The 27,400-nt window shown below is 37.3% G+C and overlaps 2 protein-coding genes across 9 annotated transcripts in view; one reads left to right on the top strand and one right to left on the bottom strand.

The window, feature by feature from the left end:
- Positions 1 to 11,876, top strand: part of PPP3CB (protein phosphatase 3, catalytic subunit, beta isozyme) — a 30,911-nt gene extending 19,035 nt beyond the window's left edge. For 2 of the 6 annotated variants that reach the window (XM_010018759.1, XM_010018761.1), the window contains 4 exons: positions 1,848 to 1,929; positions 2,821 to 2,918; positions 8,456 to 8,485; positions 10,171 to 11,876. In XM_010018759.1, the coding sequence (XP_010017061.1) occupies positions 1,848 to 1,929; positions 2,821 to 2,918; positions 8,456 to 8,485; positions 10,171 to 10,349 (389 nt within the window). In that variant the 3' untranslated portion in view covers positions 10,350 to 11,876. Of the gene's footprint in view, positions 1 to 1,844; positions 1,930 to 2,820; positions 2,919 to 8,455; positions 8,486 to 10,170 lie in introns of all 6 variants that reach the window. The other 4 variants (XM_010018760.1, XM_010018762.1, XM_010018765.1 and 1 more) reach the window with 4 other exon arrangements.
- Positions 11,877 to 15,327: 3,451 nt separating this feature from the next.
- ANXA7 (annexin A7) lies at positions 15,328 to 27,166 on the bottom strand. Of its 3 annotated transcripts, none has more exons than XM_010018767.1 (12): positions 27,107 to 27,166; positions 24,217 to 24,418; positions 23,810 to 23,908; positions 22,637 to 22,680; positions 22,148 to 22,250; positions 21,767 to 21,861; positions 20,977 to 21,090; positions 19,271 to 19,441; positions 17,661 to 17,831; positions 17,477 to 17,552; positions 16,193 to 16,305; positions 15,328 to 15,674 (listed from the first exon to the last, which is right to left on the bottom strand). In XM_010018767.1, the coding sequence occupies exons 1-12, from the start codon at positions 27,161 to 27,163 to the stop codon at positions 15,552 to 15,554; spliced, it is 1,368 nt and encodes a 455-aa protein (XP_010017069.1). In that variant the 5' UTR covers positions 27,164 to 27,166; the 3' UTR covers positions 15,328 to 15,551. The 3 variants fall into 3 exon arrangements, with proteins under 3 accessions (XP_010017069.1, XP_010017068.1, XP_010017070.1); XM_010018766.1 differs by having other exon boundaries at positions 23,810 to 23,917; positions 27,107 to 27,163; XM_010018768.1 differs by having other exon boundaries at positions 22,637 to 22,677; positions 27,107 to 27,163.
- Positions 27,167 to 27,400: the final 234 nt, after the last annotated feature.

Raw genomic sequence — 27,400 nt, 5'->3', positions numbered from 1 at the left:
GAAAGATTGGTGGTCCCTCATTTAGCCCTAGCCTTTTCAAAACTCTCAGGGAGTGCCCTTCTCATTCCAGATCCTCAAGCTTTTGTTTCATTGTGTTCAAAAAGAGAAAGTAAAAACTTTTAAACTTTAAAAATTAAAAGTTAAAATTTAAAATAAATTATTTTTAGTAAAAATTTAATGTTTCACTGTAACTTAGTCAAAGATTTTCCTGAGCCTTCTGTGGTTTTTTGTGGTTTTTTATTGGGTTTTTTGGTTTTGGTTTTTCTTTGTTTGTTTTTAATTTGGTGTCTACAGTTTATTAAAGTTGTTCCATTGTCTAAAAAAACTTTATTCAGTAGTTCCATTTGGTTTAAATGGATTGGCAGATACTTGGCTTACCCCAAGATTCTTTCATAGTGTTCATTTGAAGGTTGTCTCTTGTTCCCTTTTTTCTTTGTCACTACTGTACATTTCCCTTCTTATGTCATTTTGTTGTTGTCATTTGCCCTTGCAGGCCTTCTCTTTTGTATTTTACTTGGTTTTGTGTTCAGGGCAGGAAATCTGCCCGCTCTTGTGCAGCAGAAAGCCTTGTGTTCTTGCAGATATGGTTTAAGAAGGGTGGCCGTTGGTGCTAGAGTGTATGTACTCTCACATGGAAGCTGAGTACTAGTGAGCAGGGATGTAAAAAGGCTTCTTTCACAGCTGCCTTTTCTGAATGCAAGTAGACAAATCTGTGGACATGCAGCTTTCCTTTGCCCACTTCTGTGATCCTCTCTTCTACATTCTTACATTCTTGTAAATTAGTTTTGCAACTTTTTAATGAGTGGGGTAGAAGAACAATGTTATATGGAAGATCTTAGATCTTAACAGCTCTCTTGAGTTTACTCCCTTTAGGTCCCCTGCGGTTGAATTCAAAGTATGACTGAGTTAGTCTTGGTGTGATTAGTACTCTCCTTCCCCAATGGCTGAGGAAAAGGAAGGAGTTTAATTGTAATATCTCTTCATCTGCCTTTCCTGTTTTAGTGGAATTGAGGAGTCAGGAAAAGGAGAGGAGGATGAGGGGAAGGATGACTTTTATGCATTGAAACAAGCCAGCAACACTTAGTGGTGGAGAAAGAAGCTTCTGTTTTTATAATGTTTATACAATTTTTTTAAGGCAAGGAAAGGTGGCTCACCTTCCCAATCACAAGCTGCCTTTCAGAGTTTTGTCTTCACTTTTGTCAGTCACAAATGGTATCTCTCTGTCCTGTGGAATCTGTAGAATTTACTCCAGATCTTTGATATTTGTAATTTCTGGAAATGATGCAAACCTAAGATGATACGGACGTAGGCTTAGGTGGTAAGGGAGATAATGCTACAATTCTTTGTCATTTTGTTTTGTGGTGGTTTTTTTGTGGGGATGATGTAAAACCAAGCAAACTTGTGTTTTCTCTTGGGCAGTTGTGTAAGAATTAGCAACAAATCTTTATTTTCTGTGGCTTTAATATATCTTAGGCTTCTCTATTAGGCTGCATGCTTAAATCTTGATGTACACAGATGTCAGTGAATAATTTCAAGTGTAAAATTTAGGCAAATGAGTTAATGATAGTTACTACACGGTAGTAGCGGTAATATAGATGCTTGTTAGCTTTAGGAAATCACTGTAAACATCATAAATTTTTGTGTGTCTTTTGTGCACACAAAAGTGACAGTGGGTTTGGTAGCATTCTGAGTCCATAATTTTGTAGCTGTGCCCTTAAGTGTTTGGGTACCAGCCTCCTGCGAAGAGCACTGAACTTAAACAGTTATATTGAAATCAATGCATTTTAAAATGGTGACCCTGTAAATACTCATGAGCTTGAGACTCTCTCTTATTCCATTGAAAGTAGGTACAGCTGCCGCACGGAAAGAAATAATCAGAAATAAAATTCGTGCAATTGGCAAGATGGCAAGAGTCTTCTCTGTTCTCAGGTACTTGCGTGACTTCTGCATTCCAAATCCCCCTCTTACGTATATTAGGAAAACATCTCTCCTCCAGGATAATAGATGTCAGATGTTTTTCAGGGAGAACAACTTTGCGTCATAATCTTGTTTGCATATTGATGCACCACATTGATGTTGGTATTTTTGGTTATAGAATATTTTTAAGTAATTTTTGAGACATGTTTCAGGAAACCAGAGAACATGATCTTTAGTTTACAAGTTATTTGTCCAGCCATTGGCTATGGGTGTTGGAAAGAAAATAACAAAAAAAAAAAAAAGATTGAAATCAAGGGTGTAATGGAAGTGGTCAGGGCCGGCTTGGAAAATTTCTGGCGTACCAGAAAGTTGAGGACTAGGGGCTTTTTGTTTCAGGTTTTTTTTTGTTGTGTTCAGGTTTTTAAAAAAACTTGTTTTCTTACACCTGTCATGATTGTGATATCTCTAGATCTAATTTACCCAAATGTATAGTTTTCCACAGAACATAGTTGTCCAAATAGGGGTAATTTTGTAAAGTTAGCATTTCCTGAGGCACAGAGGCTTTGAACAAAATTGTGGGTTGTTTTGTGGCACTGAGATATGTTCAGTACCTCATGAGGCATTCAGTGCTAATTTCAAAGCTAATGAGCTTGCATCTGAATAGTTGCTCAGAATGTGGTTCAGAAGTAATTAGCATTTATAACTTGTAGGCAGAGGAAAGACTGGTATGGAATAGAAATATTTTCCTCTTTCTAGTTGTTTGAATTTGAATTTACATTCAGTCTTGACATGCATAAAGCACAGCAAAAATAGGCTCTCCCTCTCCCCATCCCTTATTTTACTTCAGTACAAGTTTTCATGAGTGGATATTTAAGGTTCTGTTGTTGTTTTTTCTCACACCAGGGAGGAGAGTGAAAGTGTGCTGACACTCAAGGGTTTGACTCCCACTGGAATGTTACCTAGTGGAGTGTTGGCTGGAGGACGACAGACCCTGCAAAGTGGTAATGATGTTATGCAACTTGCTGTGCCTCAGATGGACTGGGGCACATCTCACTCTTTTGCTAACACTACACATAATGCATGCAGGGAATTTCTTATGCTTTTCAGTTCTTGTCTTAGCGGCTGATACAAGCATAGTGTTATGTGTTAATCAGGCAATGTGAAATGGATACTTAACCAGGGTATAAAACTAAAAGCAAATTAATTCAGCAGTGTCAGGCCACATTTTTCAGACTTTCAGCTTTCCTAATTTGCAGTTTTTCAGGTGGCACAGATGCCTGAAATGAGGTGACTTTATTATATATCTGGTATTGAGGTGTTTGATCATTACAGATACAAAAATGGTAATGTAATTTTGCATCACTACATGTCTGCTTTCCATTAAAATGGTTTTAATATAGATGTGTTAGTATTTTCATTGACAATGTCAAATACTTGTTGATATTAATATGAACAAACAGCTACAGGCTGCAGAGTTCCGTATTATACTCCATTGATAGATTTGAAATATGCTATGTTTTGTACCCTGGTAATTAATGCCAAAGTTTGTTCTCTATGTTGTTTGTCAAATGTTCTATGTATAATTGACCTCCCTGAATTGTCCTTGTAACATGCTGTTTCCTTCCTCTGCAGATGTAGCTGCTTTCTTAGATCTGTCTGTCTCTCTCTAGGTATAGATGTATGTCTGTATAAGTGTTAAAATTAAACCACTATCCCAGACACTTGTCTGTCTCTTGATGTAGAAGCAATGTTGTAGCACCTTGTTTTTGAGGTTTGCTGCATTTGCTGCTGCACATTGTCTGTGCATTTTGAACAATAATGTACTTGAAAAATATCAGTAATTGTTATAAAATCAGTTGAGAATAAAGGGATTGAATTTAAAACTTGTAAATAAATCAAAATAAAAGGGTGTTATTAAGTGTGCATATATTTTTTTTTTTGCATGAAAATAAAAAGAACTCTATACAAAATATACCTGTAATCTGGCTCATTGAATATTTTGTAAAAGGTTTTTCTTCTTTTTTTTTTAGTTTGCTGAATTACTGATCACATTTTTCACAGGGCCCATAAATGATTAACTAGGCTCAGGGAGAATGCTATGAGATTGTACCAAATGTATTAAAAGAATGAAGTCCATCTTTCTCTTCACAGTGGTGGATAACTAAAATATACCAGTCTGAAACTGGACTTCATATCTGCAGCACTCTTAACATAAATTGTTCAAAGGCTCTTTATTGGCCATCTTCTGACTTTACTAGAAAGTATTAGACTGTTGTATGGTACCACGGAATTTTATAACTATTGAAAGATTGTGATATATGAATACCACTTTTTACACAATCTATTTTGCAAGAGTAGCTGCTTTTCTCATTTTGTGACTCAGGCTGTTTATTTGAATTTTTTAAATTTTCTATGTAGTTTTTTTTAAAGCCTTTCACTACATATTCTGTTAAACAACCAAAGCTGTTATCTTAATAGCTTTGAAACATGAATGTCACATTGAAAGTCATTTTTTTCAGTGGACATATAATGTCTACAAGGAAGTTTATATGTCCAGTGTATGTATGTGATTGTTTTGTGAGTGTCTATAATAAGAAATGGTGTATGTTTCCTAATCCATCCAACTATTCCAAAAACATATGTTCTAGTTTAAATTTCATTGTTTAATAAGATGCTTTATTATGCTTAAAAAAATGAGTCTGCATTCCTCTCACTCATTTAACAGATTTTTATCCATGTTGCATTATAAATATCAGAGAGGATCAAACTGACTAGAAAATTTTTTTAACATAAAACGTATGACTTTCTGTTATTGCTGAAAACGTGGGACATTTGGAAAGTATGCAAAATGTGTTTTGGATTTTTGTGGGTGTTTTTTTCTTGACTAGAACTTTTGATGGCAATATTCCTTGATGCACTTCATTAATATACCTCATTTGTTTTAGTCATGCTGATTGTTCAAAATAACTTGTGCCAACTGTTAGTTCTCCCTAAACTGCAGTAACTTCTACTTATTGATGAATTTTATTGTTTCAGTTATAGTTTTCAAGTTATTATGCTTAATGGCAAAGCTAGAGGTAAACAAAAAATGAAATAATTCAATAATTAACACTTTCCTAAACCATTATAATATCAGTGAAGTCCTATTCTTGGCAAAAATAAGGTTGCTGATAGGCCAGGATTTATTATTAAAAATATTTAATTACTTTTTGGAGTATATTGTACTGTGTTGATCAGTATACTATCAATAATTTAAATTAGTCTAGATTTGAGAAAAAGGAACATAGTATTTTTTTATCCTATTATTTTGTTTGTTTGAAAATTCACAAAATTGTCATGGGGTTCCATGAAAATTACCCTTGTAAGGTTTCAATCTTACAAGTGCTTGTTTTTCAATGGCACATTTAGAAGAGGTCTAGTTGTGCTGATTGCTCTTAAATCTATAAGAAGCTTTGAAAACTATAATAAATGAGTGTACATCTAGAATTTTCTAGAGAGATGGGCTGAATTTTTTTTTATCAGGGCAAATACATCTATACACACACACATACGTATGTAAGTCACCACTAAGACAATACATATGCAATTTTTGCATATATGCCTATTACAATTCTTAATGTCAGTAACATAATCTGTACTAGATCTTAGCAAATACCACTACTGTTTCAGGAATTTGTTCGGCCACACTTGCTGTCTTTTTTGAGATACTCAGTGACCATTCTCAAAGACGAGAAACTTTGGCATTCACATAATGCAGAGTAGGGTGCCAAACCCATGGGTCAGTCTGATGGAATGCCTTTATTGGCAATGCTTGAACAGATTCTTGCTGCAAAACAGAGCAGTCTGAGGGTGAAATACGAATTGAAACTGTAGTGAAAGGGTTAAAGACCAGTCAGTTTAAAAAAGATAGCTTTGGAAAAAAAGGGCAAAACTACATCCTTTGGAAGAAGTCAATATACGATTTTTTAAATTTCAGAAATATGTGAATGTAGTTTGGAAAAACAGACCATAGGTTATTTTTGGATAGCTTTAATATGCTAGAATAAAAACAGACTTCGGGAAATCATGCCCTTTGTATGTTTCTAAGTTTTGGGGTTTTTTTTATATAGATTTATGGTTTTTATTAATTATGTTGCTTGCATAATACTAGCTGAAATATGAAAAACTAAGTACTGTTCTTTAACGTAGTATTTCCTAGTGACTTATTCTGTGAACTGAATCCAACAAAAGTATTTTCCAAATTGAGTCAAGGTCTGTTAAAAAAACCCCAAACACCTAAAACTTATTCAGCAACCTACTAGACACAAGTCTAAAGGAAAAATTGTAATATTTCCATAGAAATCAGTTGAACTAGCAAAATACATCTTATCTTTCATTGCTGCCCTTGCTGTTAATCAGAGGGGCAGTAAGATAGCTTTTTTGGGGTTTATGTTGAAAGTTGGCAAGGGTATCAGATCTGTCCCCTGCATAAAGCAGGGGGAGAGCTGGAAGTGAGGATGGAAATGCCATTGAGCTCTTTTGCTTAAAATTTGCTCTCGGTCGAGAATTTTCTGTGCCAAGACATCAGGATTACCTGTTACATTAGTGTGATACAGTATTTATTTGAGGTTTATCAGGGTTTACAACAAATACAGTTTTAATTCAGGTGTACCTGCAAAAGAGAATCCAACAAAATTCTTTTCCAAATTGAGTCTTTACAGTGCGGGGTTTTCTTAAGTGCTTGTATTTTCCAGTCAGTTTGTTCTATTATGTCAAGTTGAAAATTACCTTTTTCTTAACTGCGATGTATATTCCAAGTGGAATAATAGTACTACATGTAGAATGAACTAGGAGTAAATTTTGAAATTTGTATTTATGACCAAGCTACATAATTTACAGAGATAAATCAGTATCCATGATCTTTTCAGGAAAAGATTGAAAACAAAGACTTCACAGGTAACAGGAAATGGTGGAAAGAGGTGGTTTTTCTACATAGTTTTATATTTATATGGCAAATTGATTATAGTATGAAAGTATGTATTTGGTGACTTTCTAAAATAATTCTTAACTAATTTATTTTTGCAATATGAGAAGAATTCTTTCCCTTAATGTAAATAAATAACCATTCATTGAAGAGACTTTTTGATTTAATTCTGGGATTGCCCTTGTCTCTCTAGATTGAAGTGCAGGAAATCTATTTTTTTTTTCCCTACCATTGGATGTGCAGCATGTAAAAGTTAAAATGCTGCATTACCCTTAAGCATTCCACATTATTTTAGTAGCGCTTAATGCAAGTATCCAATTATTATTTTTTTTTTAAGAGTATCTCAGTGGAAATTATAATTTTATGCATCAGTGAGGTTAAGGCGTAGTGTAGGCAATTGAAATGTTGTGTCTAGGTTTCATTGGATAGGAAATGAGAAATAATAAACTTAATTAACTTTAAAGCATTCTGATCTAATGACGGATTTTTTTATATGGCTAGTTTCCCCAACATTTACTTGAATACTGTGCTATGATTTTTGTTGTTAATGGTATATATCAAGCACTACACACGTAGATTTACCACTATGTATGCTATTTTTTGTTAATATGTATGAAATTATGGTCTTAGAGGCATGGCACATAGCAGGGGAGGTAAAAAGTTGTTATCTGTGTTGAAACTTAGCAATAGTTTAGGTTGTAGTTACAAATTTGTTTCTTTAGCAAGTCTACCTTAATAGAAAGTTATTTTTACATCCTAATAACCTTATATTAAAGCTTTGACTTCTAGAGCTGAAACAGTTGGGAAAGATCTTACACCTAAGAAATTGCAGCAGATGTCATGGATATTTAGTTCAAAAAAAAAACTAGTAAGCTAAATTTTTAATGTTCACATTGATTCACCCACCAAGACTATGTTAAATCCAAACCTCTTCCTACTGTAGAATTTGTTGTTCATTCTGCTAAACAATTGATGAGACTTTGTAAAGATGATTTGCTAGATTTGTCTTTCTTGGCTTAAATGTCATCATTCAGTTCTCAGAGATATATGTTTTAACTTAAAATACAGTGAGAATCTGAAGTACTTGCTTAACTTCAGGGAGCTAAACATAAAAAGAAAAAGAATTCCTTATTATTAGAATATTTTTATAGTATCCTTCCTTTTAATTTAATGAAGTTCATTAATGTATTTTAATCTTCAGAATCTGTAGTCTCAAATAGATTTTTAGTATTTTTAAATCCATACCACAACTTTAACCTCAGTTTAAATTTTCTGTTGCTGCCTCAAAGAAACCCAAATGAACCCATAAAACTTAGAGAAATGTGCAGTTAATAACATCAGTTAATTAGTGTTGCTCTGAGTTACTTTTAGTTGATAAACTGTATTAATTAAAGTTTAGAAGATTTACTTAAACCTAAAAACAACCCCCCAAAACCTTAATTATCATTTTAACTAACTGTAATCTAATCTGGCGTAGCATACTATATTAAATTGATCATTGCCTTTTCTGCTATGCGATATTACACTCTTCATCTTTCTCATTCATTTTGCATGCATCTGCTCACTTCTGTACAGCCACTGTAGAGGCAATTGAGGCTGAAAAAGGTATGATCAGAGTCTTTGCCATTGGCAGAGATCTGTGGTGTCTGGGAGGGAATTCAAAAGTACTCTGTGTGGGTGTGTTTTACTTTCAACTTGCACAAGCAGAGATGAATCAACTGCATTGATTCATCCCTTTTACATGTAACATTCATTTCTGGCTTTAGGATGATGATTATTTTTAATATTTTAGGGAAATTCTTGTGGGGTTTTTGGTCTTTTTTTGTTTGTTTTTACAAATTATGCAGTAGGTTTTTGTATAATAGCATGTTGTGATACATGGTGTTGTCTTGAAGTCCTTAAAAATGGTAGTGTTTAGTGTTGGGGTTTTTTTCTTCATTCAGCTGCAAGGTTGTGTTTGATTGCTGGGGGGTTATATGTGGAAGGAGGGTTGTTTATGCATGCCTTTTCTCATAAAATCTATTTTAATGGCTTTGAACAAATCTTTTTAAAACTTTCCCAAAACATATCTGATCGTGCAAGACTTATAAATGTAATGGGCTTTTTCTATAGCTTTTGAACATAATTCATTGACCAAATTTATTTCCAGTACATACGCCAGCCTGCCAGTATGAGGCATATTAATTTCCATGGATTGTCGGTGCTTCTGTGCTATATAAGTTGTATATCCCTCCTTTTTTAGTGGCATTGAGCAAAATGCCATCAAATTATTTGGTGTTCAGGGTATCCAACTTCAGATTATTGTCTTTTCAGTGAGACTTTAGTTTCCTCTTGCTCAATATTCAGTGAAGTGAATGACAAACAGCACAGCAGTTGAGAGAGCTGCCTTTGGGGGTTTTCAGATTTGGTCGCAAAGCACCATTTAATGACTGTATTCTTTGTTTTTTAATTAAGGAAGTCAGAGCTCAAAAAATATAAGCAAGTGCCATATTCCATTCTCACACACACATGCAGGAGGTCCCGTTGTTGTGAGTGGAAAACTATAGTTACTCTCCAAAGAATTATTTCATCCCAGAGAGTTCAGTCTTACTATGTGGTCCACCATTTTCAGGAGTAAATTCAATGACAGACCTCATTTATTAAAATAATCAGTAGCAAAATAATTCCTATTTTCTACACTTATTTTAAATACATTTGTATTTAAATGGTACCATTGTTTAACCGTGGTGCTAATTTAGTGCTTGTGGTTGTGTCCATTTCCATCATCCACGATTAGCACCAAATGTGAACCACATCCTGCAGTTTTGCCTGCATGAAAACTGCAGGATCAGGCCATCGATGCGTATGCAGGATGTAATTCTACTATTAATTTTACAACTCTTTGCTGCTTTGCCTCCACTGCACTTGCTGTGCTGCTTAGATCTTACTGACATTCCACTGGAGAGAAGGGGGATGTCAAGATAAGCCTGACACACCAGGCAGCAAAAGCAGTTGGTGTTGATAGCTGGCCACACCAGGGACGCACAGAAGCAATCAAGTGGGTCTAAACCCCTTGATTCCTACTTGCAGAATATTTGCCATACTTTGTTCTTTTGTTACAAACTGAACTCATGATTGCCGTTGAACATTTCAGGAAAGCAGGTTAGAGAAGCTTTTACTAATACAGATGCAGAGCCATGAGTTTCTTTGGCTGATTTCTTACCTGTTTTTAAAACATCATTTGTTAGAAAAAGTATATGCTTTCTACTTATTTTTCTATTACTGACATATCAAATTTGCATTTTGTTAAGCAATACGAGGATTCTCTCCGCAACATAAAATCTGCAGTTTTGAAGAAGCAAAAGGTTTGGATAGGATCAATGAGAGAATGCCACCAAGAAAAGATGCTCTTCAGCAAGACGGTATTAATACTATAAACACAACAAATGCCAATGGAAACAATGGAACTGGCAACAACAATGCACAGTGACCACATCAGCTTCTGGTTTACTCATTCATGTCTTGCCTGAGAATTCCTAGATTACTGCTTTTTGATGTGACAACAGATGAAATAGCCAGGGGGATCACTCAAAGCGACTACTTCATGTGAGGTGGAAAACCATCTGACTTGATCCCACTGAAGAACGACCATCGTGCTTTTGAGACAACAGCCCCTCTCTTTACATGGTGACCCAACCTCTTGGGAGCCTGCCTCGCCTGTTCACACAAAGTCCACGACCAGCTGCTGAAGTTCAGAAGAGGTCTGGGGAAAGGATGAGGCTGTTACCGCTAAAGCACGTCTAGACTAGCATCTTACAGTTATCGTTGTCAACACTTTTAAGTTTACAAATGGGATTTTTCTTTTGGTAGAGGTAGTTTGTTTGTTTGTTTTTTTAAATGAGACTTTCAAATACAACCCTAAGAGCTAACTATTTATTAATGGACATTGGTTTCATGAAATGTCTTTAAAATGATAGGTTAGAATGGTCTTAAAATATCTGAGGCTGCAAAAACTGTGTTTTAAGTAGACAGAAAAAAACGCCAAAAAAAAAAATCTCAGTTGGTCATTCTGTAAACTGCTGACCTCAGGTTTACTCCTTAGATGTTGCTAATTCTATATTGTATTCACTGTATTTTTTAGTTACAGCTTATCGGAAGATTTCTATGTAGGAATGTTTATTACTTGAACACAGATTTAAAAAAAATATTTAATTCAGAAACTTTTTTGCCCAGCTTTTTCAAGACTCTCCCCCACCTTGAATTTTAAAAAAAAATAAAAATATATATACTAATTTTAAAAGTAAGAAAAGTATGAAAGTGTTAATTTTAAGGTACTTTTAATTGAACTTTGTACATTGTTTAAGTAAAATTTGATTCATATCAAGTCTGTAAAGCTTGGCATTGTATTTTGTGTATGCATGTTTTCATTTTGCAAATATTTAATATATAGACCTATGATGTACATCTATAGGTTACCTAGATGTTATGGGTACTTTTAGTTTATTGTGAGTATTACAGTTGCATAAATAGCTAATAATCACTGGGCTGAATAGCTGCAAGCATTTCATTATTTTTCAATCTGTAAAGGAAACTGAACCTGTATGGGACATACTTTTTGTTTAGGCAAAGCAGCGCGTAAGCAATTGCTCTGTTCAACTGCTAAGGCATTAGTGAAAGTGTAAACTTGAGACTGCATGTATTTGGTATCTACAGGACTACTTGGTTAAAATAAAAATTGAAGCCCTGTGCTAATTTGTTCACAACTAATGGACTGTACTGATTGCCACTGTACTTTGTTATATATTTTGCCATTTGCTACATGTCCCTCTCATCCCCTGGAACACAACTTGAAACTTCTGTCGCTAGAGTTCATCTCCCCTTTTTTTTTTTGTTTGTTTGCCATGAAGTACAATCTGTACATACCCCTAAGTTGGAGATTTTATGCATGTTCTGAACTATTCAAGTATTTTATAAACAGTAGCACACAATAAATTTTGTGCATGGGCTGCGGCTCCTATTATTGTGTATTGGTGTTATTTGGCATACGCAGGTCTAATCTGGCCTTGAAAATTCTTAAGAAATAGTCTTCAAAATTTAAGCTAGCAAAAGATCCCTGAAGGGTCAGGTGTAGCTTCCAGAGAACTGGTTGAATGTAAATGCTGTTTAATTTAAACTTTATTCCTGGCTTTTGAGTTCTCTCTCACAAAAAAAATACATAGATATTTTCTATCTATCTGCTAAACTGGGCATCCATTGCTGGTTTCCACAGAGCAGTGTTAGTTGATTCCAGAAAGGCTGTTCAGTGTAGCTCCATTTTGAGTGTTGGTCTGAACTAAATGTTGGAAACCAGTGAAGTGTGTTGGGGCTGCTTTCAGGGCAGAAGGGGAGGACTGTTTGTTTTGATAGTTGATACAGATACGTCATTTAGTCTTTTTGGTATATTCTTCTTAGATAAGCTGCTGAACAGGATGAAAATTAATACAAAAGAGAAAAATAATAAGTCACACTTCTGTTCATGGAGTTTTAATCTTTGATTTTACTTTATTGCAGATGCATTTTAGTTGGAAACTCTTCTCAAAAGTTGAGTGCAGAAGATCAAGTTTAAAAATGGTAAGTGTTTTGGTGTTTTTTATGAAGCGCTTTCATGCTCATGAGCTGACTCGTGTCTGCATATTATGTCATATTAGAGCAGGACAAACACGTTTTACTAAGTACAGCTGAAATTTTACGTGATGAACATTATGGTGGTACCTTCCTCCTTGTAAGTGCTAGTGGAAAAATTCTCAACCTCACAAACCAGTATTTTTCATTATGTGATATCAGATTTTAGTTGTGATTAGTATTGTGACTAGCTGGAGTTGTGTATGTGAAGAAAATACAGATTCAGTCCTTATCTGGAAAGACCTTGGTATAATTGGAGAGAACTGTGTGATACTTGCATGGCAGTAAGTGCCCAGCTGCAGTGAAGCTGGCTCTCTTGAGGATTCCCTTGCAGCACCTGTTCTGCTTCCTAGAGCATTCCCTGGCAGCATCTTTTCTCTGGAGTAGTTTTTGCCAGACATGAAGGCAGATCTGCAGTAAGGGAAATTTTCTTGGGCAGTTGTTGACCTAATTTCTCATGCTGTGCATCTTCTGCTGTCATTTAAGTCAGGTAACAGGACGGTATCTGTGGGTTTTCGTTGTTTGGAAAGTAGGTACTCATTTTCTGCTACTGTATTTCTGAAAGGTGGAGTCTGGAGCTGTCTCTAATACCTGTATTGTTGGGGAGAAGAAATTATATCCTTCCTCCCAGAAAACTGTAAGTAGTTTGCATTGCTCGTTTTATGCTTTCATCATTTTAAGGAGCGAAAGAAAAGAGTCTGTGTGACCTTTGTTCTTGGGTAGCGAGGGGAGAAGGCTTGGAAATAGCTCTGTTGGAGAACACAGGTAGCAAAAGCTGTGAGAGGAATGGCGGAGTTCTGGTTTGAGCTAGAGCAGTCAGTGCTGCCCTGCCATGGGCTCTGTGGGTGCTGTATGGCTCCCAGGGAAAAGGCCATTTCATCCCTGAACCGATGGATTAAACCACCATCTGTGGTGCCCGTCTGTAGGGCACCGGCAGCAAGGACCAGTATTCAGAGGCGGGCTGGGGATTCCAACTTTGCCAAGAAGGGTAAATGCGTTGTAGTGAAACTGAGAAGCAAAGGTACAGAACATGCTTGAGGAAGGTTTTGAGGCCTATTTCAGAGCAGAGACTTGAGCTGTTGAGAAACTTGCTGCTAACTGGTGAGCCGGCCAGGGAAGACCAGTGTAGCTCAGTATCTGCCTGTACTTAGTGTAAGGGCAACACAGGGCTTCAGATCCCAGAATTACTTAAGAGTGTTAAACAGCAGCTTTCCTTTCAAAAGCTTATTAAATTCAAGTTGTGAAATGGAAAAATTGCTGTAGTCATATCGATTGAATTGTGACAATTGGTCTCTCTAGCAAAAAGACAAATGATTGGGATTGGGTCTGGTTTTCTCTTAGGAAGTGGTAGGTCTCTTCTGGTTTGAGTCTGAACACTTCTAAGTGGAAGAGTCTCATAAATGGCTTTCTCTTTTCTAATATTTCATTTTGAAACATCGCTGTGTTAGCAACATAGATAAATAAGGTCTTTTCAAAGGCAGAATAGCTGGTATCTGTTCCGTTGCCTGTTTTCTACTACAATTTCATTATCAGTCATTCAGCTCATGTTACCCATCTAACAATTCTTCCTTACTAGCATGTAATGAAAAGAACTTCTTGCCATAAATCAGGTGAATGTCATTAGAAAACAGAACCCTATTCATCTGTGCATTTTCTTGAAGTAGTAGTAGTATGTATGAGCCAGACTTACTCAATACTTCACTTTGAACAAGTGGTGGAGATTCTTTTAGTCACATAAAAAGATACAGAGGCACTAATATGCTTTCATTATTAAATGCCAAGCTTCTTCACTTGTAAGAAAGTTTGCTCAAGAGCAAACAAACAAGAACCAAATCTTAGGAGAACCTCTGTCAAGCTTGGAAAGCTACTGACAGCTATACACATATCATCTGAAGTCAGATTTTGGGTAGCAGGTAGTCAGTGTAAGTGAAATACGTAAGCTTTTTTGATGTGGTAAAATCGCTGCCTGTTACTGTTTTGCAAAAACCTTCATGTCCATGCTGTGTAGGAGTGAAAGGTTTGCCAGATTAGAATCAACTCTGCCAGCCTGAACTGGTGTTGTTTGTGGGATAATAGAAATGAGGATTTGCTGTTTGTGTGAGGGTGTCCTAGAACACAGTCACTGTTAAAGCTTTAGTTAGAAATGTTAGGAAACACATAGCCAGCTGCTAGACTTCAAGCTTCTGTTAAATTCATGGCTGGGGACAGATTCACTGTGGCTTTCTGAAAAACCAAATATGCTATTCAACACTGTTTTTTTTAAGCTCTTTGAAAATGTCCACTTAGTCATTTATATTGTGTAGGTCACAATCACTTTCAGTTGGGATTGATGGGTGTTCTGTAATATTAGCATTTACATACTGGCTTTTCCCACTGCTCAATCATTTGCGGTGTACCCTACTCCCTTACAAGCAGATACCTCAAAATGAGATACAAAATTGTTTCTCCTTTCTATTGCTGCCTTAAGCATAATTATAACTAAACACTAATGATAACTAATGTAAGAAATTTAATGGGGGGTGGGGAGATTGTACAGTCAGATTCTGACACGGTCCTTAAACTGTCCCTTTAATGTGACATAAACTGAGCACTTGCATGTTTTTCAACATTACAGTGGAAACATTGAGGGGGGAGGGAGTGTAAAATTCTTGACGTCACAGCCTCAGGCTTTTTTTGTCATCCAGAGGTAGCTCAGTAGTTCAGGTATTTCAAGGAACTTACTGAGTGCTGGAGACAGTTTAATCATGTGGGAGTCTAGCAGAGGGGAGGGGTTTTTGACTGGGGCAAAAGGACTAAGGCTTGGGGGCTAGTAGACAAGATATATCTTTTATTATATAATAAGGAATGTTATGTGCTGTAAATTAAGGCAATTTTAAGTGCAACAAGCTTATTGAATCATCCAGAAGGCATATTTGATTATACAAAGTTTAAAATTATTCTATTACACGCAAGGATAGTGAGTGACTGCATAAAGCATGTTACATGTCCTTCAGTTTGTTTTAAAAAAGAAAACAAAAAAAGAGATACTCTTCTATTGACCAACAATTGCCAGCAGCAAACGCCGGTAATCACCGCTTGTATCACTTGCTATCATTGTAGCCAGAGTCTTCTGATACATTTGCGAAAACATCTGTTTAATTTGCACAAGGTCAATCTAGGCAAAGGAAGAAAAAAGCACAAAACTTAAGCAAAGGATATGATTTTAGCACCTTAACAGTCACCCCACATCTCCTCCCTCACCAACTAGAGAACACACACTGTGGGTGAAACGTGCAACTGATAACTGCACATCCTCAAGGCAGTTGGTCCCTCCAAAGCCAGAGGAGCAGCTCCCGAAACAGAGAGTCTAGTAGCTGTTCTTGCTTTGTTAGGACTGTACTATCCTAATGCTTAACAGCTGAACCTTTGAACTTGAGGTGCCTATCTGCTACATGGGCAGGCAGCCACAGTTAAGAAGGAAGACAAGCACTGTTGCTATCTGGCCAGAGATAATTCAATTACTACATAAAAGCTGGCTTTAAAACTAATTAAGATGTTCATCTAAATCTGAACCCCATAAAAACTTCATTGCAAAACAGTATTTCTGCAGCTGTGAAGGAAGGACTAAGTGAAAAGCTGGTTAGGGCAGAAAGCTTTCTGCTATGTGGAACACTTTCAGAGAAAGTTTCTTACCTCACTGCGAGTGACTATAATTCTGATGAGGGTAGAATCATCTGTGCCAGCTCCTTTCATAGAATAATAAAGTCTTTCTGCAAAAAAGGCTGGGCGATTTAAAGCACATTGCACTGCAATAAAGTATATTTTTAGGATTAGTTTCAGAATTGTACACTGTACAGTGATACCTGGCATGATCAGTTCAGGATTTTTGCTGTAGAGATAGGTGTTGGTGAAGATGGAGTTTCTGTGGACTACAGGAACTGTTTTACAGAGCTGAGTTATTTGGAAGCTGACCAAGTGAGTTACTCTTTCACACACTAAGTTCCAGTTATTAGCAGTTAACTTCTCTGGAAGTGTTTTTCAAAGCTGCCTGAAACCTTAATTCTCAAACAGATAATTCAGAAACAATTATTCTTCTGAGATAGCTGGTACTGGAACACAAGGTATTCATATTCCCTTAGTAGAATCTCATTAAGAAAAGTACAACTGTAAAAAAGTTGTCACTCTGGTAGTTGCAAAGTGGTTCTTGTTTCAGTTAGATTGTTCACTTTCAGAGACAAGCCTTTATTCTTTTACATGATTTTCCCCATAAAACTCTTGAGTAAAATATAATCTGGGAAGTTTTTGCTTATCTGTTACGGCTACAGAAATGCTGTAATTCTGGTAAGCATTGGTATCTGCAGATTTACTGCTAAGTCACTGATGCTCACTATTGGCAATTTGTACTAGATGTTAACTGCTCTACTATACAAGTCAGTAGGAAAAAGTGAATTCAAAACATATCTTCTATTTGCTGACATTTTCCTTAGCAAATGCTGAGCTTTTTGGGGGTAGGTGGCTGTGAGGAAGAGAGGTGGAAAGGGAACTGTGCCTAAAGTATATTCATGTTGGCTCTAAGATGATGTGTGGGGTGGCTCAGCTGTCTCTGCTGAGGTGTGTCACAACCCGAGTCATAGCTCGGTTACACCACTACTCACGTCATTTTGCAGAGCTCTGAAAAATATAGCTACAAGTGCTAACCAGTGACCCTTGCTTCTGTGTCCTTGCCTGCCTGAAGGGACAAGTAGTTTCTGTGTAGCCTTTTCTTGTTTCAAACTGACTTCTTCATGATGGATGCTTATTTTCTCCAATTAAGTGTAAAGTGAATAATTTAAATAATTGAAGTTACTTTTGTGTTAGCAAAGTCTCAGGTTGTGTGTTCATTTGCCATAAGGCCAGTATTGAACTGGATTACTCTTCAATTACATGTAGAAGGTTTAATTCCTACGGGATAAGGGGAGGGATGAACATATCACTTACAAATAGCCTTCAAACCACGTTCCACGTTTCCAGAAAATTCTCGGTCAATGCTGCTTAATAAATCACGATTAGCAATCTACAAATAAATGAGGTTAATATGAGGATAATGAAATGCAGTAACAACTGGAACCTTAATTTAAAATACACTGACTAAGCTCATTTGAAATGAAGGAAGAACTCCTACCCTGGAGTATGCCTCAACTGTTGCTTTCAGTTGGGGAAAACTTCTGCTTGCCAGAACCATATTAAAGCAAGATTCATCAGTCCCAAGTTTTCCTTCACCTGCTTGGTACAGACGCTGGGCATCTTCTTGAGCTTTTTGGTAATCCACAGTTTGATTCTCATCCCGATTACCCTGAAAGCAAAGATAACAGATGACAAATGAAAAAAGGCTTGGGATCTATGCTTGCAGCATATCTTCAAAGCTTGCAGCAGAAAGAGTAATACCAGTTTGAAATACTTTACATTGCTTTAAAACTACCCTTTAGTTTAAGATTTCTTATAGGCAACAAATTCAGAAATGACCCAGAACCCTAACTGTAGGGCATGCTGTAAACTGTAGATACACTGACTCAGATAATTTCACCCCTACATACCATCTCATAGTTCTAATTACGTACTGAACTTAATTCTCTATTTTCCTTAATAATGTAAGCTTTCTCTTGATTTGTTTGTTTCTAGGCTTCAAGTTGCAAAGTCTTCCCAAACGAACTAATGAATTATCTTACTGAATATGCACACCTGAAATATCTCAGGCCTTCTGTTTTATTTAGAATTTGCTAATTTCAAGTAAGAATCATAGAATGTCTCCAGAAAGCACTTACTGTAGTTGTAATATGTCAGTAGGGCTTTTATGTGCCTTGGGTTTGTAGGGTTTTTTGCTGCCCAATGCATGGATGGATGTTGCTAAATGTACTGGCTGAGTAGGCTGAACACATGCTCTCTAATAATGTTGTATCTATAGTGGTTATTACAGTATTTAAATGATGTGGTTGTCAGTTATTGTAAACTACTGGATTTACCAAAATAAAAATTAGCAGCATGAGCTTCTCAAGGTTTGCTTTCTTGTGGATTTTGACTTTTTAATCCATATACCTAGTTTGCAACTGAACTCTCACAAAGTTAGAGGCAAATGAGATAGAGAAGCATCACAGAAATTCTAACAGCAAATAGGCAGATGGATCAGAGAAACGTGGAAGTTGCATTAGTACACATTTCTTCCTTGACATGGGTAACTGCAATACAAAGAGAGCCCTAGCATATGATACGGGATGAGCAAGCTCCCAAATTCTGGTGATGTGAAGGGAAGGGAAGCTATGGTGTAACTTGGAAGCTGTGGTACCTGTTGGCTTGTTCGCAGGGCTTCTTACAGGTATTATACATACATAAAGGTTATCCTATCACATCCACCCAAATTATTTTTAAACATAGGCAAAAAGCCCCCAAAGCATCTTGCTTTTACAGTATTGTGGAGCTCTGTTTTACAGTAACACTTGATTGCTTCTGCACAATAAAGTATTTACACGTAAGTTCTCTAAGATGGAGAACTTAATTTACCACAGGGTGCTAAATTAGGTCACACAATTCAACACAGATTTGTAGATAGTAAGTATCTCTTCCTTGAGGAAGGACTAAAGTGTTGTATCTTGTCATTAGGGAATAAATGGCCCAGAGGCAATTTCTTAAAAACCAGGCTCTTGCTAAGCAGACACGGGCTATTTCTGGAGCCATTATGACTACATGCCTCAAAGTTGGACTTTACACAGTTACCTTACAAAAAAAAATAAAGCTTACTTGGCACATAGATATAAGTAATCGTTCAAAATGTCCTGAAGTGTCTGCTCTGATGTCTTGTTCAATGTCCCGTCCAAATTCTGATTTATAGCAGTTCACTATTTCTCGTATTTCCTGGTTTGTCCTTGTGCAAAGGATCTCAATCAGCACTCTCTCCTGAGTGCCTACTCCCTGTAGGCAGAGGAAAAGAGGGTATAACTACAAAGCACTACTTACTCAGTTTTGTTCAACTGTGAAATTAAGCATGTTATTTCAAGACTTCATACAATCTACATTGCAAGAACAATATCCTTTCAATGCGAAAGCACCGAGTCTTCTGTATACTTAAAATGGAATGAAGATTCCTCAAACATTCAATCCTGCACCAGTTAAAAAAAATACCCCAAAGCTATACATCTGCCGAAGTTAAGTGGAAAATGGCATAGAAAAGAAATTCTTAACCTGGAAACATACTGGAGGAAGGTACAGACTTACACTAATCATTAAAGTCAAAGATACACACGCAGATTCTGTTTTGGTCAGCATACACCTGTGCTCCCTATTCCAAATGTTGCTGCTTCCTTAACATGGAGCACCTGCAGGAACTTTTCATATATACAGGGACTTTACAGAAGAGCATGTAGTGACAGTACAAGGGGGAATGGCTTTAAAATCACAGAGGAGAGATTTACATTAGATATTAGGAAAAAAATCTTCATTATGAAGGTGGTGAGACACTGGAACATGTTGCCCCGAGAAGCTGTGGCTGCTCCATCCATGGCAGTGTTCAGGGCTAGGTTGGATGGGGCTTTGAGCAACCTGGTCTAGTGGAAGGTGTCCTTGCCTATAGCAGGGGGTTTGGAGCCAGATGATCTTTAAGGTACCTTCCAACCCAAACCATTCTATGAATCTACACTTCCCTCTCTCCAGAATAAATATCTTTATTGGGCTGGTCATCTCTATTCAGGCAAGGACTAGATAGGAGTGGATCTGTGCAAGGCTTCTAGGTAATGTTATGCCTTTTTTTAAATGGTCGTGACTGTTGGCTCCACTAAAGCCAGATCTTTATTTAAGCTGCAGATTCTTCAGAAGGTGGGCATTCATACATGGGCTGAGTTAGTTGGTTCCACTATCAGCCCACCTGCAAGCTGCTGCAGCTTGAACAAGAAATAAATTCTGGTAAACTGCATGTACCAGTTTACCCAATTTAAAATTTTAAACGAACTAGCTCACCTAATCTTTAACGCAGTCTTAATACTTGAACAGATACCTGCATGATCTCACCTTAAGAAAATACTTTTTCACTGCTGTCCTTTTGGAAAAAATCCAGGATAATAATAATATAAATAATAAATAAATAAATTTCAGTAACAATGGTTTGTTCCTAGTAAGGAGAAGTACATACCTTCAATTTAAACAGCAGTTACAGTTCTAACAGCACCCTGGCTCTTTCTAGGTTCTAGCAATAGTTCTGACTAAGTGGCAGAGAGCAGAGTTCTGTCCTGCAGCATTTCATCCTCTGCTGGATGGACAGCTGCTCTGAATTGGCTAATCCTGCAGAAATTGGCTGCAACTGGGGGCACAACAGAAAGGATTTTAAGCCCCACAGTCCCAAAGTTTGCTTGCCACTACAGGATTTTTCAACAATGCAGTGCTCAGGCATGATTTCTTCTGGGGTAAGCATTTTAAGATGTTTTTAAGCTATTTCATTTACAGAAAAACTATACCTTCATTGCATGACGTAAACTCCAGGCATCATAGTAGGTGCTGGGCATGAAGAGTGCTAAAATCAGTTCTTCCACATTTCCACTTAATTCAGACTTCAGATCTTTAATCAAATCCTGTTCAATTATAAACACAAAAAGGGCTTTCAAGAGTGTTAGCCATGTAGATTATATACTGCAAAAAAGATCAAACTTACTTCTGTGACTGTTTCCAGCTTTGTACTGTTTTTCCTGTAAAGCTTACTTTAATTTCTTATAAAGAACTTCCCTCTATCCAAACCTTTGACAGCTCAGCTCTTCTCTGTTATCTCCTCACTGATTAGGACCTAGTCAGGTCCTGAAAAATGTCACAACTATAACATTTCACTCTAAGTTGCAAAAATGACAGAGGGAAGAAATTAAATTATCTCAGCCTTTTATTGACTAGCCAATCTTCAACCAGTTTCTCAGTTTGTTTCTTAAAAAAAACCCCAGATTTCAGTGCTGGTTTGTATGCATAAGAATCTTGATAGTTTTAAACACTAATACAAGGACAGATTAAGCTTGATTATTTTCTACCTATCTATCAAGCATTACAAAAGCAGAGAAGCTTCTTGTCTGGTTAGGGACAGAGCCAGCCGCCCGACCTTCCCCCACTCCTGCTTCTGCCAGGGGAATATATCGAAGGAATATAACCAAAATAATTGCATTTCAAAAATGCCCCAACCACTCCCCTGGACTAAAATGCCATCAGGCAGGTAAAGCAGCAGCTGATTTGGGTTTGCTTACTGATTCAAAGAACTAATGAACATACCTTGCCATACATAGTCTTGAAAGCTGCCTTGATTTTTTGCCTTTGATCATTGGAGCGGTTAGCAACAACATTTATGATAGCCTGCTCATCAGTTCCTTGGAAATAGAAGGGCAATTTCATGTAAGAACTCATAATAATCCCTCTGAGACTGCATTTTATCATCTTGCATTTGGGCATAGTTACATAATAACTTACTACCATTTAAGTCTACCAAATTTTCTCTATAGCTTTGTCTACTAAATTCTCTGAGTCACTTAGAAAGTGTAACTTTTGAAAAGCTTGGGGAGAAGAAATGTATGGTTAAATAAAAATTGAAGAAAAGGACAAAATGGCATTACAAAACTAGCTCAATAGAAATTTAAGCTTCTGTTGCTTACTTACCAAACCCCTTCATAGCTTTACGTAGAATTTCTGCGTCCCTTCCAGCATCGAAGTTGGGAGCAGCTTGAATTGTGCCCTGGGTACACTGAACCATTGCTGCAGGCTGAAAGTAAGAGTTGGATTAACTAGATATGATGCACAATGGAAATTCAGATTAAAATCACAGTGCTGGAATCAGTACTTGAGAAGGAGTTGTCCACGAGTTACCCTTTTTTTTTTTTAACACAGAGCCAGGGTGACATTCTGTTTCATTGAACAGCTTTGGCCCATTAATGCCAAAGAGATGCTTTTAGCCAGTTGGATGGATGAAGATCTACTTGATGAGTGAGTATGCACAGATACAGGGTTATGATTTTGTTCAGGTTGTAGTGAGTGTGGCTGGGAATTCTTGAGGCAGAACACACTGTAAATTGTTGGAAATTAGTTGTAAAAAATACTAGAACTACAGAAGCTACGTAAGGTTGATTATAGAAGAGGATACAGGCATACCTGGCCAGGCATTGGCGATGGTGCTTGTCCACTTGGATATCCTACTGAAATTAAAAAGATAAAAGTAATGAATTAGGTCTCCTCTTATTATGTAAATGTTATCTAATCTGAAATTAAAGCCATTTAAAGACCTGCCTCTGCACAAAACCTATGTCCTAAGTAATCATACCTATCAGGATCATTAACTGAACTTCTTGCCCTTGGGAATGATGGGAAGAAGCCATCGCAGGAGCATTTCAGTATGTGTTTTAGCAAAACAATTCTAAAAATACTAAATTTATTGGTGCTGTGGGAACTGGAAGGCTTTCTCCTTATTAAATATTAATAATAAGAATACTTTTAATTATTAATATTATTGAATATTGCTGTCTTTGACAAAGGCTAAGATAGCCCATGCAAATGAAGAGTGTGTGTCCCATGATCTCTTTTAAAGTCATATTATACACTTTAAAATATCTAGCATATAAATGATAAATATTAAGAATTCATTGGTGCAAAAAGAATTGAAGGAATCTCATTCTGTGGTCAAAAGCACTTTGAATACAAAAGCTACAACTACATTTTTCATACTGGAATTGTATTTTTGTATTTTTATCCATAATACGTATGTACAATTGTTATATTCTTAACAGCAGCTTAGTTATTATTAGAGTTAACCAATCGTTAAAATCAGGTTTTGCTGCTCTGAATTTCTTGCAAACACAGCTGACATGTTCTAGGACAAAAATTGTCTTTATGGTAACTGACCACTCAAAGCATTAAAAACACTGAACTTTCCACTTCCCCCACTACACCAGCAATCACCATGAACACACAGATCTGAAAAATGCATTCATTTATCTGGTATTAACAGAACAGCTAGATACTCAGCCAGATACTCACTGAATGTGGACTTCGGACTTCACAGCTTTCATCAGAAACTAGCAGTCTGGAGAAGGATAAGCACCTAAACCACTACAGCATGACCATTTATCAGTAACAGCCATCCCTTTCGGCTGTAACACTTACACAAATGGTTCTCATTAGCCCTTCAGTGGTCTCATCGAGAAAGGTAGGAGGTATACAAACCTCAACAGCTAGAAGTAACAAAGGTAAGGGCCTAATTTTTTACTACCTGTCCTGGAATCTCTTGGTTTAACATTGGATGCTTAAAGTTTCTTACATATGACTTACCTGGCATTTGTGCTGGTCCACCTCCAGCGTAGCTTTGGGCAGGAGGTTGCGGGTAGCCACCAAAGCCAGGGCCAGCAGGAGGCACACCAAACCCAGGGCCTGAAGGAGCTAGGGGAAAACCAGCGACTTTAGTATGATTAATGTTCTATACTTGACTTCCAGTGCACGAGCCAGGTTATTGAGCAAAGCTGCGTAAGGGACTAAATCCTCTGTGTCTGTGCAGTGGCCCAAAACCATCTAGGCCCTGCCATCACGACACAGGTATTTACTGCAAGACAAGCAATCTGGCTGGCTGCCTACATGCTGCTGCCTAAATTGATTGCTGAACCAAGCTGTTTTTCTTTACTACTTCTACCAAGCACAGGGAATGGTTACACCAGAAGGGGTACTCTAACAAAGGATCTTACCTCCAGAATAAGGTGGCATTCCTCCAGCCTGGGGAGCTCCAGGGTAGCCCCCAGGGGCAGGATATCCTGCTGCGCCTGCATACCCAGCACTGGGTGGTGCTGCAGGATAGGTGCCACCTCCTCCTGCCGGAGGATATCCTCCAGGAACTGGGGGATAGGAGTACTGACCAGCTGGTGGATAGACAGACTCTTGTCCTGTGGGCTGAAACACAAAAATGAGATGTCTGTATGCCTGTTAACAGGACACTGAAGTAAAAACTCTCAAGCTACAAAAATGTCCACGTGTATAATGTGAATTATATAATTAAATTCAGCACTTGAAGCAGCAGCAGTAGAATTCCTGAAGCATGGATGGGGGTCTTCTAGTTGCATTTTGTGACGCATCTTCTATGCTGACACAGAATCAGAGAGTGCTACAGGGTGGAAGGCACCTCTGGACGGCCTCTGATCCCATCCACCTTCAAAGCAGGGTCAGCTTCAGAGTTAGTTAGATGAGGTCACACAAGGCCTTGTCAAGTTTTCAGTATCTCCAGTGAAGCCACAGACACTCTGGGTCCCTGTTCCAGTGTTTGCTTAGCAGACAACTGAACAGATTTGCACTTAACTTTCCTCCAGGTGAGCAGCCCTTCCTGGGCTGTTTGTCTTCCTGTTTGTCCATGTCTGTTGTACTGGGAGGCCACAACTAGACATGGTATTCCAGATGTGGCCTTGTGAGCACTAAGCACAGAGGAATAATCATTTCCCTTGACCTGCTGGCTTTGCTCTTTGCTAAAGCCTGGTATGTCATTAGCCGTCCTCCCTGGGTACATGCACTGCTGAGCCACGTTTGACTTGTCAACCACCAGGATCCCATGTCCTTTACTGAAAAGCTACTACTTCTATCCTGCATAAGTAAAAGGTGAGCTCAGCCAGGCTTTCTCTCTATGAATCAGCAGAAGCTCACCTGTTTTTACAGGACTTTTAAGAGCTTAGTATCTTTGAACTTTCTGCCTCTCTTGCACAACCAGTGTTTTCAAATGTTACATGGTGACAACTTACAAGAGGTGTTGGGGTTTTTTTCCATTTCCTTTGGAATCCAGGTTATAAAGTATGGACATTCAATGCCTAAATCTGGACCACTGAGTCAGATTGAACACCTATTACAGGTTTTAAATAAAAAGAACAAGTCAAACACCTATATGCCTTTGTTTTGCTACATGTATGACTTATCAGTCATACCATAAATGTTTGCTATTAGCATTAACATACATTAGAAATATTTACTTGAATGACCAGGATCTCTTAAGGGAAAACCCCTGTAAGTTAAAAGTCATACACTTGATCTTAACAATTAGGTATTTAAAATCAGCTTCATAACGAAGTATAATGTATGGACTCATTACTCAGTGGGAATCATCTTACCAACTAGCTTTAGAAATACAGGTCACACATTACACACAATACACATTCATTCTCGATCCCAGAAAACAGAAACTTCAAAGCAGTAAAGTCTAGCTCAAACGTTCTTCTCAGTTTTGGTTGCCCCAAAATTTCTACCCCCAGATTACTGTGCCCAGGCTATGTAATACTCTCTCCCCCAGCAGTACAGTCTAACCTGCTAGACTCAACTAGAAGATTTTAATGGCATTTAGATTTACAAATCCAAAATTAGTATCCTTAAAAGCCCTGCTCAGGTATCTATCACTACTGCAGAAGAAAATAATTTTGCATTACTTTTTGCACTGGTTATCACTTTGGGCATCATCAGTTAGATTAGGAAACCTAGAATTGTTGGTATCAAATCTAAAGGATCTTTTAAACTAAAAATTAAATTAAAATTGGCTATATTTTAGATGCTAGCTAAGAAAAAAGTATTTTCAGATATAAGTAAAAATAAATCACAGTTACAATCACAAGGGTTAGCAGAACTGGGAGGAGGGGTAAGAAATCCTGGAGTTAAGAAAGTGGTTTCTAACATGTTTGGTTTTACTTCAATGTTTCAGAGGGATTAAGGGTAAAATGTAAAGCAAAATAATTGGAGAATTTATTGCATGTATTTATATATATTGGATGTATTTATAGCTTTTCAGTATCTTAATGGGATCTAGGCTGAGCTCCATGCTGAAGTCTGGTTCTGTACTACATGAAATACAGACCATACAACATTCCCACAATTACAGTATGATCAGTGCCATACTAAAAAAAAGCACACAGTTGCATCTAGCTTTGAAAAATGATGCAGGCACATCAAAAAGACTGCAGTATCAGTCACACCTGATACATTCCAGCCTTCCACTAAGTTTCACTGGAATTTTCAGCCCATTCAGTCATGAACTGAAGGTGGAACAAAGTCCTGCGGCTGAAGAAGAGGGGTCAAAGCCAAGATACTGTGTCCTTTATCCTCAGAAAAATATTTACTTGGTGTCATATGAAAGCTGGGCTACTTGAGTAAAGCATTCCAAGCTCTTCCTGAGGGTAGTGGCCACTGAAGATTTTTCATCATCTCTGTAAATCGTGGGATACAGGTACACAGGATAATTGTACAGACTGTGGTAGAGACCAGTTCAGAGATTACCTCTGACCCTGTAGGTAAAGACCTGCAAGAACTACCGATACATCTAAAAAAAATTATTGCTGAGGTAGCTATATTAAAACAACAAATTAGCAAGAAAAAGATAAAACAAGACCAAACAAAAACCTTCTGGAACAACAGACCTTAAAAAAAAAACAAAAAACAAAAAACCAAAAAAAACCCCACCACCAAAAAACCAGAAGCAAAGCCCATAATCTCTAGAGAATATTGTATATGAATTGACAGCTACTATTTACACACACAGGAAGCACAGTAAGAAGGGGTATTCACAGAATATAAATGCATTAGGAATGCATCACATTCAAGAGCTTTACTTACAGGATAACCAGGGAAAGCAGGGTAGCCGCCAGAAGGAGGATAACCTGGGTATGACATTCTGGAAAAAAAAACCCAACATATTTTCACTGTCAAGGCACTATATTTAGTAGTTTGTAGTAGTTATTTGCTTGCTAATTATCTGTTAAATCACTTGAACAATATGTTTAGTAGGTTTAGAACTGCTCAGAAGTACTTGTCAGCTATTAAACCCACAAAACCTTTCCTTTTTTCCATAAACATGACCATAGCAAGCAGGATTCAGAGAGGAAGCATCTTCAACTTTGTAATTACCTA

Source organism: Nestor notabilis, unplaced genomic scaffold (genome assembly GCF_000696875.1).
Source record: "Nestor notabilis isolate BGI_N333 unplaced genomic scaffold, ASM69687v1 scaffold24917, whole genome shotgun sequence".
NCBI lineage: Eukaryota > Metazoa > Chordata > Aves > Psittaciformes > Psittacidae > Nestor > Nestor notabilis.
This window is presented reverse-complemented; position numbering and strand designations above follow the sequence as displayed.